The sequence below is a fragment of the Salmo salar genome, chromosome 19 (assembly GCF_965601325.2).
Source record: "Salmo salar chromosome 19, fSalSal1, whole genome shotgun sequence".
NCBI lineage: Eukaryota > Metazoa > Chordata > Actinopteri > Salmoniformes > Salmonidae > Salmo > Salmo salar.
Genome location: NC_138309.1, coordinates 18805796 through 18827655, shown reverse-complemented (window position 1 = coordinate 18827655; position 21860 = coordinate 18805796). Strand labels below are relative to the sequence as shown.

At 40.8% G+C, this 21860-nt stretch overlaps 1 protein-coding gene across 2 annotated transcripts in view; it reads right to left on the bottom strand.

Moving 5' to 3' along the window:
• Window positions 1–4044: 4044 nt before the first annotated feature.
• Window positions 4045–21860, bottom strand: part of LOC106578545 (integrin beta-1) — a 35971-nt gene continuing 18155 nt past the window's right edge. Inside the window, exons 3-16 of one of the 2 annotated variants that reach the window (XM_082965656.1) lie at window positions 21237–21322; window positions 20720–20939; window positions 20076–20246; window positions 18456–18661; window positions 14154–14309; window positions 13086–13181; window positions 12235–12324; window positions 11856–11996; window positions 11466–11668; window positions 10982–11220; window positions 10440–10662; window positions 6409–6641; window positions 5902–6074; window positions 4045–4213 (exon numbers count right to left, since the gene is read on the bottom strand). In XM_082965656.1, the coding sequence (XP_082821782.1) occupies window positions 5947–6074; window positions 6409–6641; window positions 10440–10662; window positions 10982–11220; window positions 11466–11668; window positions 11856–11996; window positions 12235–12324; window positions 13086–13181; window positions 14154–14309; window positions 18456–18661; window positions 20076–20246; window positions 20720–20939; window positions 21237–21322 (2192 nt within the window). In that variant the 3' untranslated portion in view covers window positions 4045–4213; window positions 5902–5946. The remainder of the gene's footprint in view (window positions 4214–5901; window positions 6075–6408; window positions 6642–10439; window positions 10663–10981; window positions 11221–11465; window positions 11669–11855; window positions 11997–12234; window positions 12325–13085; window positions 13182–14153; window positions 14310–18455; window positions 18662–20075; window positions 20247–20719; window positions 20940–21236; window positions 21323–21860) is intronic. The other variant, XM_082965655.1, reaches the window with a different exon arrangement.

Genomic DNA, 21860 nt, shown 5'->3' with positions numbered 1-21860 from the left:
CACATTCAAATGAATAGATGTGTACCGGTAGATTTGTTGGTTGGTAGGCTAATTGGGGGGAGGTGGGTGTTCGGGCTGTGCGTCCCCCAAAGATGGTGGTCTAAGAGCTGGTACCTATGTCACAATGGGACGATGGACTATGTCTGTAATGAGTATTTCTGTCTGTAGTAAAGCCCTTTTGTGGGGAAAAACCCATTCTGATTGGCTGGGTCTGGCTCCCCATTGGGTCGGCCTGGCTCCGAAATGGGTGGACCTATGCCCTCCTAGGCCCACCGATGGCTGCGCCCATGGCCAGTCATGGGAAATCCATAGATTAGGGCAGAATTTATTTATTTAAATTGACTGATTCCCTTATATGAACTGTAACTCAGCAAAATCTTTGAAATTGTTGCATGCTGCGTTTATATAGTACCGGATCGGACCCTCCTTTGCCTCCAGAACAGCCTGGATGTTTTTTGGTTGTCACACCATTTTAATAAACACTAGACACTGTCATGAATGAAAAGCTCAGGAGGGCGAGTTACTTAGGTCACTCGTTTTGCACATTCTAATGTTCAATCGAACAGTAACTAAATGCCTCGATGCCTGCTTTATACGGCCACGAGACTCACTGTCTGTAGGCCAGCTTCCTTCCCTATTACGCCTGCCGAACACCTGCTCTCGCCACCGGTAACAGAACTTCAGGAAAACTGTGCCTGACAGGTGGGGGCGACGGATTGTAACTCAGCAAAATCTTTGAAATTGTTGCATGTTGCGTTTATATTTTTGTTCAGTATAGTACCGGATCGGACCCCCCTTTGCCTTCAGAACAGTCTAAATTCTTAGGGGGATTCTACAAGGTGTTGGAAATGTTCCACAGGGATGTTGGTCCATGCCGACGCGATGGCATCATGCAGTTACTGCCGATTGGACGGAGGTACATTCATGCTGCGAACAGCCCGTTCCATCTCATCCCTAAGATCCTCTATTGGGTTGAGGTCTGGGGACTGTGCAGGCCACGCAAGTAAACTAAACTTGCTGTATTACATTTACATTACATTTAAGTCATTTAGCAGACGCTCTTATCCAGAGCGACTTACAAATTGCTTCTGAAGGCACTGTACAAGGACAAACCATGACAGTCAACATTTTTATAAAACAGTTTTATGAGTGTGCCCAGTTATGCCATTCTAGGCAAGATCAACACATGCCATCTGTGTCATCTATAGTATGGCAGATAAAGATTTCAAATGGGTGAATAGACTAGAATAAGGATGTGTATCATGCACAGCTGGTGCATTTTAGCTGAACTTGCTAATTCAGTAAGACCTGGAAACGAAACATCATTGGCAACTATTCACATCGGCGAGTTTAATGTTGCAATCACTAGGCAGCCAACTGCCTATAGTAGGAAACAGATTTCTAACTTATAATAAGTCACGTATCTAACACATCGCAACACCACAATTTCTTAAAATTTGATTTTAAACCTAACCGCACTGCTAACTTTATGCCTAAACTTAAATTAAGACCAAAAGCACATTTGCTTAACATAATTTTTAAGACAGAAAATTTTGATTGTGGCTGTGCCATCTAGTGGAAACCTATCAGTATTCAACGAACGTATTGTTCCAAGCAATATTTTTCCACTCTTCAATTGTCCTGTTTTGGTGATCGTGTGCCCGCTGGAGCCGCTTCTTCTTGTTTTTAGCTGATTGGAGTGGAACCCGGTGTGGTCGTCTGCTGCAATAGCCCATATGTGACAAAGATTGACAAGTTCTGAGATCCGAGATGACGTACTTTGCAGTTTGTGGCCCGCCTATTAGCTTGCACGATTCTTGCCATTCTCCTGCGACCTCTCATCAACAAGCTGTTTTCGCAAACAGGACTGCTGCCTACTGGATGTTTTTTGGTTGTCGCGCCATTCTCAGTAAACCCTAGTCACTGTCACGCGTGAAAAGCTCAGGATGGCGGACGTTTCTGAGATACTGGATCCGGCGTGCCTGGCACCAACGATTATAACGTGCTCAAAGTCGCTAAGGTCACTCGTTTTGCACATTCTAACGTTCAATTGAACAGTAACTAAATGCCTCGATGCCTGCTTTATACGGCCACATGACTCACTGTCAGTAGGCCAGCTCCCTTCGCTATTACGCCTGCCGAACCTTCGCTGTAGTTACCAGAACTTCAGAAAAACTGTTCCTGACAGGTGGGGGTGAAGGACACTGGGAGACTCTCCATTACATACTCCTTTCCCATTGGATGAGAAAGCCAGAGGTCCCTCCCCTCTGACCTTCTCCTCCAATGGATTTTGAGGAGGCGAGGACAGAGGAGAGAGGATGCGAATAGTATGCAATTGAGATTCCTTTGTATACCGTTGTCCTAGCTAGCTAGCTACCGTGTCAACCTCCGCCTCTTCTTCTGTGGGGTTTATCGCCAGTTGGCATCCAACGATAAGGTGCATTACCGCCACCTACTGTACTGGAGCGCCCCTGCCTCCCACCTGTGAACGGGAGTCCTAGACCAATAGAAGTATAAAGAGGGGTTCCTGCAGATGCAGGAATGCCCCGGAATGCAGGCTGCAATTGCACCCTTCTCGAATATTCGTGACTCATGTTTTGGAAACATAGTTTCAATATTTATTTTATTACGCCTTCTTTTTGCTGACTGCAAGACAAGGCAAAAAGGTTGATCGCCGATGGACACACACTGAAGAACCTTTCAACAGATAAAGGTTGCGCAACCAATGGTTGTGTGCCACGTCATCGACTGTGCATACAGGCACAACATTGCTATAACATAATGATGTTAGCTGATATGTAAAATACCTATCCAGGCGTTGTAAGATCTGACCTGGATCAGCAATGTCTGGGCAGAGGAACACGACCAAGGTAAGTCCTGTACCCTAGCCAACCTACATTGGATTTGAGAGTTTGAATTGTCTACACGTGTCTTTGGCTTCCCGCTTGATTTTGAATGAAATTTGTCCGCTGTTCTGATAGGCAGCTCTGTAATTGGATGACCTTATTTGTCTGTGTTCCCGGTTCAACCGAGGTACCGGGTTAACTTTGGTCCTGTTCCCCTGCTCAGACATTGCATGCATCAACCAATGGTTGGGTGCCATGTCATTGACTGTGCCATCAGGCACCAGATCGCTATAACACCCAGCCCTGTGATTTCAAAAGCTAACTTGTATCAGTATGTCTTCAGAACAAAGTTCACAATTTTTTACATTGTTCAACATGAAACACAATAGTGCAATGATCACTTTTAAAACATCATTGTAAAAGTTCTTAGTACTTCTTCATGCATTATATGTTATCTGATGACAAGTTTAGAATCAACCAATGGTTTTCTATGATTGACAATTATGCCAATGTTGAATGTTTATCCTTTAAGCTTGGAAAAGAGACCCTTAAACCCAGACTTGGACCACACACCCACTCCACTGAATAGCAGGCTAGTCATTGCTTTGCAATGCTTGCAGTTAGCCACTGATTCCCTCCAAACCACTCATTGTTGAATGTGCAATTTCCAACTTGTTGTGTAATGTTTATGTCCAATAGCCAATGAGAACTGATACGTTTTATCTCTAATTTCTCTTCATTATTTCTCTTCATCTCTAATTTCTCTTCATTATTTCTCTTCATATGACAAGGATTGAAAAGGATTTGCCAGTAGATTGTCGACGTGATTCATGATGATTGGCTGCTAGCTTGCTAGCTAAGATTTAGAAAGTATGATGTTGACATGATCAGTCTAATCAAAGCTACTGTAGATGTAACGTGATTTGAAGTCATTTTATCTGTGGCCAATGACCTTTAGACTTCATGGATGGGCACTTCTAATGTAATTCTATGACAGCACCCAAGGGGCTTGAATTTTTTAGCTCTACCCGTAGATTTTGAGGTGACGTAATGTCCCCATGAGTGACAGAACACTGAGACAATCACTGCACAACTAGAGAACATTACCAACCCCTATGTTCCATATTTTCCACTGCCTGCCGTACCACCACAGAAAGCACCAACATTTTGGAGCTGCCTTAAGAAACGAGAAAATAGATGATGTTTGTATGCAGCTTTATAAACTCAATGACAATTTTTTGTACATTGTTTGCAAACTGATATGTGACATGTATTAATGCCAAAATAACATGCAAAACAGGCAAACAGGTGGAGCTTTGCCTGCCCTCAGGGATGGGTCGCCACTGCTTGTAGATAGGGTTTTCGCCCTGGACGGCACAAGAGAAACAAGGAGAAAACGTTAGAATTGTAATGTACAGTCAGTCATAATATATCTGTCACATAACATGTCAGTCGTGTGACAACAGCTGCAACATGAGACAATTTATTAGGAAAAAACACCACTGCAGAATCCAAGCCATCCATTTAGAATATCAAACGATTATGAAGCATTCTTTGGACAGATCTTTCCAACTGATCGTGCTATCACCTGGATACGCTGCTGTCATTGTGAGTGAGCATTTATGTTGTCATCCATGGAACACTTTTAGAAGAAATATCAACAAACGTCACAGTCACAACATGCCATTTCCATCATACTGTAGCATTAAATACAATATAAATATTAGACTTAAACTGAAGTGTACTGGGCCTACATGTAACCACCTGTTAATACTTACCTCCATTTAAACTACTAACAGATGGGACAGCTTGTGTTGACCAACAAAACAATAGATATTATTGTGGGTTTTAATATCCCCTCATATGGATCTTTCTGCATAGTTTCATCAACTGTCTTATTTGGCCCAAAGAGACCAAATGAATGCCAGAAATATTGAGATGGATGAAAAAGTGACAGTTTACAGTATGTCGACAGACACAAACATATAAACAAACAAACAAACAGGAAACCCATGCAGGAAAACAGAGGAGAGGGAAAGTAAATACAAACTTATAGAACCACAGCTTTATGTCCATAGTTCGGATTCTGGAACTTATTAATAGGGCTCTTGTAAATGGGATTCTCTTGCAATGGGGAGAGAGTGGGGCAGAAAATGAAGAACAGGAAACAGAGAATGAAATGAAAAGCATGGGTGAAGACAAATGAGAAGGAATGAAACAATGATATGACAAAGAAGTGAAAAAATGAATCCCCTGAAAAAGGGGTATTTCTACATCAGGATCCAAGACTCAGAGGTTGATCATCTCCCTTTGAAAATCATCTTACAGTGCTGGTTATATTCCCCTTTAATATGTAACAAGTCAGGTCAGTCTGCTCTCTCATACAGTCATTTAGGTCTGGTGTCTTCTCCATGTACCATAATGAGAGGGTCCAGAAGCCTCAGTGCCCTGCCCATGTCACCAGACCAGAGAGGCTATCACATGTGGCTGGTCTGACTGGGAGTAATCAGGATGAGCTGAATCATTAAGGATTTCAAACCCTGCCTGCTGTCTGGAATTTAACCTCTCCTGCAGTGTAGATGACATGCCACTAGGTTGAAGTATAACACAGAACAAACTAAGCTGCTGTAGCCACTCCCATGAAAAGACAGATGTGTGTCCAGACCTTTGCATTCCAAAAAGGCTTCCTTTTTTCATAGCCATATTTTGCACAGAGATTACTTAAAACTACAGGGTTTTAAGAACATTTTAAACAAATTGTTGGGTAGGACTGTGGAAAAATGTGTGTGACATCTTATGAAGTCATCGTCAAAAGCAACTATCATCAAAGGTTGAGAGAGAGTAAAACATTTCCAATTCTGTATTCCTTCAGGAGTCTGTTCTCTGCGTAAGAAATTCACACAGTGGCCATATCTATAACACCAGTTTTCCAGATCTCAATCAACTTACTGAAATTACAGTCAGGGAGAATACAAACTAGGACCTGCAAAAGTACATCATCATCATCATCATCCCCATTATGGGCCATAATGAATAGTGGTCCTGTATCTACCACCTCCACTCTCTTACTGTGTCCCATTTAGCATTCATCTTCTCCTTCTCAAACTTGGCGAACTCTCTCCTGTCGTGGATGATCATCAGCAGCTTCCAGATGAGAAGCAAAGCCAGGCCGATCAGCACGATGCCCGCCACCACGCCAGCCCACAGTTGGGATGATCGCAGGGCAGTCTGGAACACAGGCAGGAAACACACAGTCAGGAACATTCAGTTATACCAACTTGTGTTTATTTATTTAACCAGGCAAGTCAGTTACTGTAAGAGCAAATGCTGATTTACAATAAAGTCCTTCCTGATTTGCATTATATATAGGCCCAGGAACTTTACCTGACCATGTAAGCTGACTAGGAAAAACTACAAGTAGTGCCTAGAATTCTTCCTAGTCAGGTCAAAAACTCCTAGCTCTAATCACAAAAGGACTCATTAGACAAACAAATAACTTCCCTTTTCACTGTAATATCCTCAGTCACAATGATATAGTAGGCTGTATGTAATATGCTCTCACCTAGTGTTTCCACCACATGGACCTCCTTCTCTGTCTTGTTGTTGACAGCGTAGGTGTAGTAGAACCAGCAGTCGTTGGCATCCCTCTCCTTACAGTGCATCAGGGGGAAAGCCTGTCCTGGCTGAGGCAGCTTGCCCCTGTCCTTCACCTTGATCAGGTTGAAGTAGCTACAGTCTCTCTCACACGTGTCCTTCTTCTCCCCCGTCCCAAAGGCCCTGCACTGAACACACTCCCTGTGGAAGACAGGACATTGACATGTAACTCTGTACAGATGGAGTAACACACGCAGGTAGTCTCGCATTTGGATGCTTGCTAGACTTGTGACATATTCACTAGTAGGACTGTGGCAGTCACAAAATGTATCGTCAAGCAAATAACTGTCGGTCTCATGGTAATTGATGCTAATTAAAACACATTTATCATCTCCTGGCTTCCACACTTACAAACCACTGATGCAGACCTTTGGAACATCTACATTTTAAAAAGTCTAATAAATCCATGTAATATAGCCTACACCTTCACAATAAATCCATTATTTATTTTAGACAGGTTTAAAGAAACATGATATGAAGAAAATATAGTCTATTTCAGAAGAACAGAATAGCATACTCTTAGTTGTCCTTATGTTAGGTCCTGATCTGGCTATGATAAATGGCTATATGGGCTACAAAGATTTGCTTTGAATTCCGTGGCATTATTTTATATTATTTCATAGTATGAAGAATATAATTGAACAAAGCTGAATAAAATAGAAAGGATATTTTCTCCAAATGATTTTAGGGAGTGCGTATTCTGTGTTGAGTGATTAACAAAGAATGAGGTATTCCTATATGCTTCATTTAGAGTTATTAACGTAACTTTAGTTGTACAAACGTTGGGCTATATGCTTTAATATGTAATACTTTGTAAGGATGCGTGATGTGACTAATGATGATTTGAAAAAAGTTGCTTGAAAGGCATGAGCTCTGCTTAGTGTTTTTGCACAGGCTGTACACACTTTATCAGTCTCTCATTCACAATTTGACAAGCACTTGACAAGGCCTCAAGTGCTGCGTTGTACCGTTCTATCTGGGTGCTGCGCGCTCCGAAGCACCTCTCACTCCCATGGTTCTCCATCACGTGATCGGGTCTTTCTCACAGGCTACAAGTGAAGACAGACACATCCGGGACGCAGCTGCCCACGTCCTTATCCAATTCTGAGGTGAATATTTGAAGATATTGGAAGAACTGTCCACATGTACGTTTCGTCAGCCAACAAAATGAGTAGGCCGAACGAACAGCAAAAGTACTAGCCTATGTCAATCTACTATCCCCCATAGTACAAAAGTTGACCTATTCTATTCTGTGCGAGAAATAAATATTCCAAACAAAGTCTGTGACATTTGTGGGATGCGATAGATCCCAAATGAATGCAACCACTAGCATCAAAAAACATTTTTCAAGCTAAATGGCTAATGCAATAGATCAGAACGTTTAGCTTTAAATGTTGATAAACTATTAGGCTATTTCTTCATATTATAAACTCAGCAAAGCGCATATGGCAATAGGCTATAAGCGCGAATATTCCATTAGCGGGAAAACACCATTATTAAAACTGACCGCAAATGCGATTATGCATGTAATGCTTTTATTATAAAGGTGCATTTTTATGGTGAAAATGATCTTCCCCAAAATTGAAACTCATGCGCTGCTTATGTATGCCAGTTAGGCTGTACACCCCTTGTAAAGCAGATTAATGTGCTTAATTTTAAGACGTTATTTGGCCACTTTAGTTGCAATATGCCTATGGGCTAGGCTACATGAGGTGTGCGACTATGATTAGAAAAAGTAGCAAAAACAAGGCATTGTTTCTTGCCTTATTCTGGGCATCATTCACAAGTGATAACATATAATTCACAAGTTATTGGCTAATATTGTCACCCATCAGACTATTCTTGATTTAATCTTGTCTTTACATAAACTAAATACATGTGAAATAATTTTTTATTTAAAAATTGGACCATTATCATGCACTGGTCTCAGAACATGTCATCTATGCACTTAAATAGCGAACGGAGGACGTTTTTCCCGTGGTTCCTTTTCATGCCAACCAGGTAGACTATACTCCTCTTGTAAATATAAGCAATGTGCTTAATATTAGGAAAGTTGAGAAAAAAATACAGTAGGCCTAACCTATAGAAAGCTGATGAGATCCTCTTAATAGAGGACATGACTCACGCATATGCATAGCCTATAGAAATGTTGCACAACATCGGGGTGGCTGGTAGGCTAGGCTGTCATTGAAAATAAGAATTTGTTCTTAACTGACTTGGTAAATAACATGGGCTCTCATGCAGTGTGTGATTAGAGTGCTGAATACCAGGCAGTTAGCAAGTTTGGTAGGCTACTAATGACCATCAGAGCTTGGAGAAGCCTATTTACCGTGACTAAATGGTCATGTGGAATTTGACTGCCTTTGTGACTGCCGGTGTGGCAGAAACATGGTCACCGCAACAGCCCTATTCACTAGTCTACTGGAATGCAAGAAAGCTGGATATTGAGGTTCCACTCCACATGCAGGTGTTTGTAGTGGACAATGCTGTACCCTTGCCACCACTACTGGTTTTAGATAGCACAGTTGTGTCTAGACTGTTCATTGGTCCCCTTTCTTGGAATTATCAGAAGAAAGTAAACAAAGGTCACAATAATAATTGAGGTTAAGACAGATAAAGGAAGACATCTCTTTATGCCTACGTAAAAGGTTAAGAGGCATTCAACTCAGGCTGAGGAAAGAGAGAAGGAACCGGTCCCTCAGATTAAAAAAAATAAAAAGCAGAATTCATTTCAACCATCATAAAAAACCTTTATGTAATCCACACAGCATTCCCAGAAGGAAATACTATCACGACTTAGGATAACCAAGGGGCAGGCAAAAGGGCAGGTCGAGGGCAGGCAGAGGTTCGTAGTCCAAGGCAGAGTCAAAAAGGGACAGACCGGCAAGCAGGCTCAGGGCAGGCAGAAAGGTCGGAACGGGGAAGACTAGAAAACAAGAACAGGAGAAATGGGAAAGACGCTGGTGAGAGCTGACAAAACAAGACAAACTGGCAACAGACAAACAGAAAACACAGGTATAAATACACAGGGGATAATGGAGGAAAATAGGAGACACTTGGTGGGGGGTGGAGACAAGCACAAGACAGGTGAAACAGATCAGGGTTTGACAAATACAGCATATGAAGGAGTGGCTTCGGGAAAAGTCTCTGAATGTCCTTGAGTGGCCCAGCCAGAGCCCAGACTTGAACCTGATCAAACCTCTCTGGAGAGACCTGAAAATAGCTGTGCAGTGACGCTCCCCATCCAACCTGACAGAGCTTGAGAGGATCAGCAGAATAGAATTGGAGAAATTCCCCAAATATTGGTTTGCCAAGCTTGTAGCATTATACCCAAGAAGACTTGAGGCTGTAATCGCTGCCAAAGGTGCTTCAACAAAGTACTGAGTAAAACGTCTGAATACTTACGTAAACGTGATATTTCAGTTTTTATCTTCAATAAATGTGCTAAAAAAAACGTAAAGCCTGTTTTTGCTATGTCATTATGGATTATTGTGTGTAGATTGATGAGGAAATAAAACAATTTAATCAATTTTAGAATAAGGCTATAACATAACAAAATGCGAAAAAAAAGTCAAGGGGCCTGAATCATTTCCGAATACAATGTATCACAGTCAAATATATAGGATACGAACATTCCATTCCAGCTAAACAATGGACAGACAGGACCTGAGACTAAAGCATACATTTTGCATTGTGGTTCACAAAAAATAACATATTTCATCTAAAATCTATGAATAAAAACATCTGAGAACAGTAATATTTTACACACACACGAAGGTACCCATAAGGAATCATTTCTGATGTAAAAACAGAAAAGTGAATTTTTTTCAATATAGCGTTTTGGAAATAAACTCGTTGTATATTATTGTTTTCTGCATAGTTAAAACAGAATAAAATAAACAAATACAATTCATTCATTCATTCCTTTATTCAACTCACTTGTGTTCTGTGCAGACCCCTGGACAGGTAGGACAGATCTCACAGCTGGGGCCCTGGAACTTTGGGTCAGTACACTTGCAGGTGCCACACTCACAGGTGCCTCGTCCGTTACAGATCTGCTTGTTGGAAGCCAGGCAGGTCGTGGTGTCCAGAGAACAGTCACAGGCACTGCCTGTCCAGTTGGCATCACATATACACACCCTACACTCACAGTGACCATGTCCTGCCACAACACAACACACAGGGTCAGAGATGATCCTCTAAAGTTCAAACATCATTTGATATTATAGATAATATTCTAGATTAGAGATGAAATGAAGCTAAATTGAACACGGTAAATCTCACTTCGTAAAAGGCGATGTCTGATTTGATCAACTGATCTCTAATTTCATTGGGAAATGACCCATTACACCACAAACACAGAGGTAGTTTGTGCTCTGAGGAAGATGTTACACTTGTCTTCAGATGTAACACAGGTCTTGACCATCATTTCACAGCAAACACAATCTTTATTGATCATCCAATGAACTGAACTCACGTACCTCCACAGAGTTTGTTGTTGGAGCGGTCACAGTTGAAGTTGTCACACTCGCAGAACTTCCCACTGTAGCGTTCCTCTGGGTTCTCTCTCTTCTTACACTCACAGGTTCCACACACACAGTCTCCGTTGTTGCTGCAGATGTCTGTACCGTTGTCTTTACGGCAGCTCTTATCCAGGTCTTCGCTGGTCACCTCGTTGGTGCTGCACTCACACTGTCTACCAATACGGCCCTCATTGCACCTGACAGATAGTAAAGGAAATGTAATGTTATTAACAACAACAAGGGAGGACTGCATAAAAGACTGCCTATGTAAAAATATTCACATGCAAACAGTCACATGCTAATGGCCCATAGAAATAGATTTACAACACATTATATATACAGTATCTAATATCATAATGTATCTCTATGCCATGGAAATGATTACAATATGGAAGGAGAATAAGGGTTTAAATCTTCTGCTAGTGAAACATAAGTGCCTTACCTGCAGGCTCCACATTCATATGTCCCGTTGCCGTTGTGGCAGATCTCACTGTTCTCAATGCCATGTTTGTGACAGTCACACTCGCAGATGAAGTTCAGAGTGATCTCCACCTCCTCATTGAACCCTAGGGGTTTGATCTTGATGGTCTCTGGTTTGCCCATTTTAGGACACTGCTTAGCTGTGATGCTTATGATGAAAAACACCTACAGATCAGGGATGACATTTTGTAATAAAAACAATGACCTTGACAACTCAGACACCTACAGATATGGAAAACATTATATTTACTTGATCAGAAAGCTAAAATAATAATTGTACCAAAAAGCTGAAGAAAAAAAAAACATATTTAGAATAGAAAACATTCAATGGCGTGTTGTTTTGGTTTCTCACCTCGTCACCGATGGAGATATTGGAGCATTTTCTTCCCATCTCTCCCTCACCAGTCACTCCGTTCTTGCAGCGTGACTGGTACATTATGGTCACTCCCTCTGGTAGCTTGCTGTTCTCCAGAATCACCTCTGAGGAAAGAGACTAGCACATAAAGAACAATAATTAGCCCTTTGTACAGGATATACAACATATACAACATTTTCAGTAGACTTCAGTTTTACAAAAGCAGAAGAGCATATTTTTGACTATTCCCATAGAAAGATCAGTTCAGAAAGAGAAATGTGATGACTTAACAGTAGCAGCAGCATGGTTTTGCCAACTATTTTGAGGATGAAAGTGCATCTTCTCCAGTAACTAAACCAATCCAATCTATACTTACATTGTAGGCATCAATAATGAGGTTGATAACATTGCTGGAGTTGGCAGAGAGTGTCCCCACCGCAGATTTAGGAATGAGATTCTTTAACTCCTGAGAGAGAAAACACAATACACTAAATGATCATGTACTAGAATGTCAATCTCTAAATACTCACCAGAAAAGTCTAGAGCAAAACAGTTTTGTCATGTTTTGCCTGACCCATTTAGATTGCGGAGTAGTTTGATTGTGGTCTGCATCACATAGTGGTAAGGTCAATCTAAAGTTACAACTTTTTGCAGTGTTGTGAGGTTCTAAATTCAGAGATCCAAGGATGCGTCCTAAATGGCACTCAATCCCTACATAGTCCACTACTAATATCGGGAATAGGGTGCCATTTGGGATGCATCGTGGAATCAACTAAATGAGAACGCCATTCTACCGAGGTTGACAGATTGCAAATATTGTCCAAACATTGGACTGATGGGGATATGATAAAAGGTCATTACGGAACTCCAGACAGACTTCTAATTGGCTTGAAAAGCACTAGAGGGCAGCAGGGAACATTGAAAGGATGCTGCCCAAATGGAAACCTATTCCCCACAAAGTGCAGTACTATTGACCTGGGCCCATAGGGCTCTCGTCAAAAGTAGTTCACTTTTTAGGGAACATGGTGCCATTTGGGGAACAAGCAGAGCTCTAAAGAGATGCTACTGGTAACAAGGAGCAGATGCTGCTTTCAAAGAGTTGGGCTTCTTCTAACAGACAAGCACAGGAAATTGAAAAGAATTCCACACACACATCCACACACACACCCACGTACAAACACACACAGACACACACCCACACACAGTGTAATGGAACAACTGACTGACCAAGTAAACAGGCTGGAACTCCTCTGTGATGGCAAAGATCGTCTGGATGTTGTTGTCGCTCAGTTTCTGAACCAGGTGAGCGATGGAGGGGTAGTCCTGTTACAGGGAGACAATGAGGAAGTACAGGTACCAGGTAAGCCCTTCGATGACATCACTAAGGGCAAGTAGCTCATTCCCTTTAAATATTGTCATATTCAAAATACAGACCACACAGAAGACTAGAAAGAAAAGTCACAATACATACAGTACATAGGAGTGCATCATTATACTACATATCGCATTATTATACTACATAGTGCATTACTATAATACATAATGCATTATTATACTACATAGTGCATTATTAAACTACATAGTGTATTATTATACTACATAGTGTATTACTATAATACATAGTGCATTGCTATAATGCATAGTGCATTATTATACTACATAGTGCATTACCGTAATGCATAGTGTATCATTATACTACAAAGGATATTACTTTAATGCATAGTGCATTATTATACTACACAGTGTATTACTATACTACATAGTGCATTACTATAATGCATTATTATACTACATAGTGCATTACTTTAATGCATAGTGCATTACTATAATACATAGTGCATTATTATACTACATAGTGTATTATTATACTACATAGTTCATTACTATAATGCATAGCGCAGTACTATAATACATAGTATAATATTATACTACATAGTGCATTATTATACTACATAGTGTAATGCAAAGTGCATTACCATAATACATATTGTATTGTTATACTACATAGTGCATTACTATAATGCATAGTGCATTACTATACTACAGTGCATTATTATACTACACAGTGTATTATTATACTACACAGTGCATTACTATAATACATAATGCATTATTATACTACATAGTGCATTATTATACTACATAGGGCATTATTATACTACATAGGGCATTACTATGTGTATTATTATACTACATAGTGCATTATTATACTACATAGTGTATTACCATAATGCATAGTGCATTACTATAATACATAGTGCATTATTATACTACATAGTGTATCACCATACATACATAGTAGTGGCTCATTGTGTACATGTTGTTCTCCAGGTGACATTTCCCATCGTTGGGCAGAACTATCCCTCCCAGTTTCCCGTCTCCAGCAAAGTGGAAGCCAGCATCAGTGGAGAACACCAGCAGACGGGTGACATTCCTCCAGCCAATGTGCTCCTGGGGAAGGGAGGGAGGAGGCCTATTAAAAAATTAACCACATACAGAAAAAGGACACAGCCTACAGAAATACCAGAGAACAAAATTACAAGACTTACAAAAGATTCAGGAAGTATATATCAAAAACTATGAACAACTATGTCAGAGGTTGCCCTCTTAAAAACAGAAGTTTAGCACCCTAGAGTGAATGAACTCTCAAACGTTTTATAAAAAGGCCTTCTCTAAGCATATACACATTGTCGTGTCTTTGGCTATGCCGGATATCATAAGTAATGACCTGTGTGTGACCTGAATAATTCTTCAGGAAGGAAAGTACTGGTGACTTCTTCAGAGGTCCCTGCTGGCACACGCTGAAATCAAGAGGAAGTACCCGGGGCGGGACTTCCGTTCCGCAAGGCGGAGGAATTTCAACGTGGCCCAAGAAAACAAAATGGCTGTTTTCCCTTTGTTAGTTTAGGATTTCGTGCAAGCTAATCCTACTTTATGCCTGAAAAAGGCACAACATAGGATTCCCTTGGCAAAGGAAAGGTTTTACTGATAACATATTATGTTCAAACCCTTTTTGCCGTTATTTAACGATGTTTTAACCGGAACTTGCGGCAAACAACGAAATGCACCGTGGTCTACTCACATGGAAACGCAAGAGAGACAGAGAGATAATTATCGCTGGTCAAGCTAATATCTCCTGAATTTCAATCGGCTGGTTCTTTGTCCTCGCTCGAGAAATTAATAATGACCGAGCCTATACGCGTCTGAAACAGCCCTGCGTTTGGCCAAACGCTCTATTTCTCAGATAGCTTTATCAGCCCTCATACAGAAATGTACAGTTTACGCTACCCACTGACTACGTCAGAGCACAACACGGAGGCATTTCTCCAGAGCACACGCACCAATAATTCCTGTCTTCAACTCCCATAATGTGTATAATAAACTTGGTATATTATATAATCTGCTTTTAAATTTTATATAGGCTGAATCAAAATGAAAGTGTCATCCTATTTTAGATTCCTCGCACGGGGGCTCCAATTATGTCGTGTCTTTGGCTATGCCGGATTAAGTGATATAACATGCTATTCTATAAAATCCTTTCTCTGTAATTAATATTACCTGATTAAGCTAATCATGTAAATGTAATTAACTAGAAAGTCGGGGCACCACGAAAGAGAGTTTATAGAGCTGTTATCTTCCGAATAAACTCTTAAAGACCTAGTAATATTTTACATCAATAGCAGTCAATATTAATCGTCACCTTATTTCAGTCTCATCTGAAAGTTGTAAATTCTTGGTTATCTTCACGAACCCTGGCTAACAAGTTGAATCAGCAATACAAAATTGGGTTTAATTATTTATTTACTAAATACCTAACTAATCACACAGAATTACATATACATAGAATACAAATTATGTCATACAGAAAACGTCCCTGGTGGACGGAACCTGTATGACGGCTGGTTACACAAAGAGAGGGGGTTGGCTTGAATGAAAGAGCGGGAAGACTGAGGAACAAAGGGAGAAGCTATGCTATCGTAAATACAGTATGTTAAGCATTCTAAATTACCGCCCATTTGGAAAAGGAAAATGCAATAAATATTTACTCTGAGCTGCGCTTCGGTAGGTTGGTCATAGATGCTGGCCGTGTTGGCCAACAGAGATCTTCCTGTCCTCGGAAGAATGTCACTGGTGGTAAATTGCATACGTTGTAGTATCGTCATTGCGTGTTAGATTGGATACGTCGTCCGTCCTTTCCTAGCCCACGTTTACAGCGGCCGCTGCTAACTTAATGGCTAGGAGGTATCACTTCTGTAGTGAATAAGAGTTCAAAGTTCATACCATTCACAACCAAAGCTCACGCTGAGGTTGGATTCGTTCTGTAGTTATTATCTGAATCCTTCTGACATTGGACCGTCGCCCTAATGTACCCGGAACAGAATGTTACATTTTCGTCAAGGGCTTATATGGTGGAGGGAGAGAAGGGTGTGTTTCATAGTTTATAACCCATGTCTCTTCACAGGGGCGGGCCACTGATTGAGCAGAGCTCTAACCTTATGAAAACCCAATTCTCTCATTTGGAAGCTAAAATTACATTTCATCTTTTCACAAATAGTTTCATATTTAAACATTTAAATTGCACAACAATTCCATGTGAATCTGATAAATAGAATGTGTAGACTTTCCCAGATACAGTTTATGTCGTCCTGTCATCAGCCATAATGTCTCAGATGACAACCGAACTGACATCATATTCATTAAGTACCAACGCATATTTTCCACTGGTTGGATTACCGAAATATGGTTCCTTTCCCCCCACCGTTTGATGTTCCCAGACTCTATATGTTTAACAAAGGCTATTCAAGAGTCCTTCAGTCGAGTCAAGAGAGAGAGGGGAGAAAGGTATTTATGGGGGGGGGGGTCATAAACCTTACCCACAGGCCAACGTCATGACAACGTTAACTTGTTATGGATAGGGGGCAGTATTTTCACGGCCGGATAAAAAACGTACCCGATTTAATCTGATTATTACTCCTGCCCAGAAACTAGAATATGCATATAATTATTAGCTTTGGATAGAAAACACTCCAAAGTTTCTAAAACTGTTTGAATGGTGTCTGTGAGTATAACAGAACTCATTTGGCAGGCCAAAACCTGAGAAGATTCCAAACAGGAAGCGCCCTCTCTGACTATTTCTTGGCCTTCTTGATCATCTCTATCCAAAACAGGGGATCTCTGCTGTAACGTGACATTTTCTAACGCTCCCATAGGCTCTCAGAAGGCGCCAGAACGTTGAATGATGACTTTGCAGGCCATGGCTGAAAAACAGTAGCGCATTTGGATAGTGGTCGATCTGAGAACAATGAGACTGGGGGCGCGTGCACGAGACGACTCCATGTTTTTATTTTTTCGTCTTTGAACGAAAACAGGGTTTCCCGGTCGGAATATTATCGCTTTTTTATGAGAAAAATCGCATAAAAATTTATTTTAAACAGCGTTTGACATGCTTCGAAGTACGGTAATGGAATATTTTAAAAAATTTTGTCTCGAAACGCGCCGGGCACGTCACCCTTCTTTACCCTTCGGATAGTGTCTTGAACGCACGAACAAAACGCCGCTATTTGGATATAACTATGGATTATTTGGAACCAAACCAACATTTGTTATTGAAGTAGAAGTCCTGGGAGTGCATTCTGATGAAGAACAGCAAAGGTAATCCAATTTTTCTTATAGTAAATCTGAGTTTGGTGAGTACCAAACTTGGTGGGTGTCAAAATAGCTAGCCATGATGGCCAGGCTATCTACTCAGAATATTGCAAAATGTGCTTTCACCGAAAAGCTATTTTAAAATCGGACACCGCGATTGCATAAAGGAGTTCTGTATCTATAATTCTTAAAATAATTTATGTTTTTTGTGAACGTTTATCGTGAGTAATTTAGTAAATTCACCCGAAGTGTTCGGTGGGAATGCTAGTTCTGAACGTCACATGCTAATGTAAAAAGCTGGTTTTTGATATAAATATGAACTTGATTGAACAAAACATGCATGTATTATATAACATAATGTCCTAGGAGTGCCATCTGATGAAGATCATCAAAGGTTAGTGCTGCATTTAGCTGTGGTTTTGTTTTTTGTGACATTATATGCTAGCTTGAAAAATGGGTCTCTGATTATTTCTGGCTGGGTACTCTGCTGACATAATCTAATGTTTTGCTTTTGCTGTAAAGCCTTTTTGAAATCGGACAGTGTGGTTAGATAAAGGAGAGTCTTGTCTTTAAAATGGTGTAAAATAGTCATATGTTTGAAAAATTGAAGTTTTGGGATTTTTGAGGAATTTGTAATTCGCGCCACGCCTCATTGGATATTGGAGCAGGTGTTCCGCTAGCGGAACGTCTAGATGTAAGAGGTTTTAAGCCTCGACTCCAGCCATTCTCAAATGAGAATAGGGTGTTGAGGTCTGATACCATGAGACAGTCAATATAAAGCCCTGATAAAAGTATTATTGGAACTTTATGGGCTGGTTTTCTGGACAGATATCAAGCCTTGTCCTGGAGTAAAAAGTACGCTCAATGGATAAAGCTTTTCAGTCCAGGACTAGGCTTGATCTATGTCCGGGAAACTGTTCCTAAATATGATAATAAAAACATATTACTTACACCACACACAGCCACTTGCATGATGGCATCGAAGCCTCCCTCTGGTGAGTCCAGGTTTCCATCGATCTGCTGTTGACCAACCAGGGTGTTAAACTCCTGTCCATTGCTGGTCAGCTTCAGGAGGTTCTTATAGCTGAAGGGACTGGTGCAGTTCTGGTCCCCAGTACAGGGGTTCCGCAGCTTCTTCTCTACAAAGGAACCAAAACCTAGAAGAAGAAGAAGAGATCCATCCCATATATAAACTGTATTGTTAGAGAGACGGGACACCAATTTCTTAGCTTCAAAACATCTATACTAAGATCAAACCGGAAATCTTTATGGGCATTATGGGTATTGTAGTACAGTGGTGTTTGGAGGATATTTTGGCACGGGTGTTGTTATTGGCATTCAAACCGTGCCAATATATCCTCTCAACACCGGCTTTGAGGGCATCATCACTTTTGCACTTTTATAGCCAACATATTCAAATAATGATTGACAGATCTTCATTAAAAATGTTTATTTTTTTATGAATTCATTCATACTATGTCATCCTTCCACAAGATATAGGCCCGACACAAATCTAGGGTTGCTACCTAAGCCGGCTGGTTGTTCGTTCTATCGGTTTGGTTGCTAGAGACTTGACCCAGTCGTTCAGTCTTTATGTTCTGTATGAATGCGACCCAGTCGTTCATCCTAAATGTTCCATTGCCATACTGGCTGGTAACATTCTTATCCCTTGCTTCCTAGCTGGCCAACTATGGGTAACTTACAGTCAAGTCAAAAAGTGCATCCAGAATAACAACAAAGTTGCTGGACTGTCACATGTGTCGTAGTGGAGAGAAGCCCAAGGCGCAGCGGGAATGTGGATACTCATCTTTTTAATCAAAACACGAGAAAAGCATCCACAGGGAAAAAAACGATAAACATTACTCACGACGGCAACAGTGTAGCAGGCTAACAAACGCAGTGCTCACAAACAATTACCCACAAACACACAGACAAACACACCCTACTAATATAGGACTCCCAATCAAAGGCAACTCAACACCCCTGCCTTCAATTGGGAGTCCCACCCCAATTAACTATACATTTCTTTGTATATATCCATAAAAATTATGCAAGTTGATTCATGATTTTGACTGGCTGAGAAACACTGCCTGTGTCTGTCTCGTCCCAACACGTACATTATTATGGGACAGCTTGAGATCGAATTTGAATATTGAAACAATGTTGCAAATGTCAGAGAGGCAGACAGCAAAGTTTATACAAATCTCTGCTGTTGAAAACTAAAGGTTGTCTAAAAGAAATGTGAGATCATGTCTAGATGCTTTTTATAGCAGAGATCAAGTTTATAAAGTGCTTGGCGGGGGCTGATGAGACAGTGGATTGCACAGCCAGATGGAACAGAGTAAATAGTCATTTTAAAGTCATAGCCCATGGTAACTTGTGGAATAGACACCTGCTGGATTGCGGTTTTAACCAATCAGCACTCAGGATTAGACCCACCCATTGTATAACTATGCAATATCCACCCAACCCGAACTGAAAGCAGAAGAGATCAATTTAAAATGGAGAAGAGGTTCAAAAAAATATAAACATCCCCAATCCTCATACAACCAGGCTGATTCTCAATCTCACCGATTCTGAAATCAGATGTGATCTTTGACATCTCCAGCATCAGCTGTGTTCCCAGGTTCTTGACGTTTTCCAGATCATCCTTCATGGAGTAGGACAGGTCCACCAGGTAGTAGAGGTCGATGGGGTAATCCTCAGCAAGTTTGAACTTCAGGTTAAAAGACTGGGGTTCACCTGCAGTACACAGACAAATGGGCAAGGTTAAGCCGGGGACTACTGACTTGCTAACTCTGGCATATTTACATTGATGTGAACACTGAAATCTTGATTCATGTGCACCTTCCCTGTCAAATAAGGTGCTGGCCTTCACATGAAAGAGTATAAGGAACATTCCTTCCAAATCATAATAGCTAAAACACTCAAAAGAAAATGGAGGCTACTGTAACTAATCAACATAACAGTGAAAGACCGCGGAGGAACAGCAGGAGAAATAAAAAAGACCTTCAGCAAAGCTGCGTCAACAATGGTTGTCAAGCAATATGTTTTGGCTGAAGCAAAGTTAACTAAGACTGCATCCCTAATGGCACCCGATTCCTAACATAAAGCACTACTTTTGACTAGAGCTAAAAGTAGTGCACTAAATAGGGAAAAGGGTTCCATTTGGGACGCTACCCAATCAAACGTAACAGTTCCATGTAAGTTTTTACCAGATCTGAGGCTGAGGGTGAGTTTCTGTGGCTGGATCTGTGTGATGTCCTCTGGTCGGAGTTTCCCTTCTCCCTGGTTGCGGTTGGTCACAACCTTGTCCTTCAGGACCCGCTGGCTGCCTCGGGGGTTCTCTACCTTGGCGGAGCTGCAACCTCTCTTCCACAGGGACTCCAGCTCGTCACAGCGGGTCGATGTGGCCTCACCCTGCTTCAGGAACTCCTGGGAGAGAGGAGGTATAAGTATTATGAAACATTGCATTATGGCACTCAGAGGAAATCCACCCAAAAATGTAAGGTCCTTATTTTCTGAAAATGTATTTCCTACAGTCCCAAGCAGGTTATAAAGGTTACAAACAATATTGCCTGACACACTACTGTTTTAATTACAAAGAACAGTTTAGATTCTTCTTTCTATGATTTGCATACACCTGCAAGTTGTAACGCTGAGTCAGTGGATATTTTGGGTGTGTAGCATCAATGCAGTAACAATGTTATTGGAAAATTCATATCCACGTACTGGGTTCATGCACCAGCCACATTTCGCTCCCACTTGAATACACTCCCCACAGGATTTGGCATTAGCCTTGATGCACTCATTTCTTTCTGGAATGGAAAAACAAAGATTGCTTCTTTTCAAACTCATCATAGACTCCTAAAACCTGACCAGGAAATAAGCCAGAGTGTACACATTGTGTAATTTGGAAAACTGTGTGGCTCAGAGATAACAGTAAATGGAGTCAGAGACAGAATGGAATATTCCGCTGTTCCATGATGTCTTCACTGCTATGCTCAAAGAAATGCTCAAAGAAACAAACACTGTAAACCCCAGTGCGATGTCATTACTCATCTTTTGAGGAAACTTGTTGCACTTAATATATCTGAGTACAGTTACTTAAAGTGATTTTGAGTGCCTTCGGAAAGAAATCAGACCCCTTGAGTTTTTCTACATTACAGCCTTATTCTAAAATATATATATATTTTATTCTCAGCAATCTACACACAACACCCCATAATGACAAAGTGAAAACAGGTTTTTGCAATATTTTGCATATGTATTGAAAATAAAAAACAGAAATACCTTATTTACACAAGTATTCACACCCTTTGCTATGAGACTTGACATTGAGCTCAGGTGCATCCT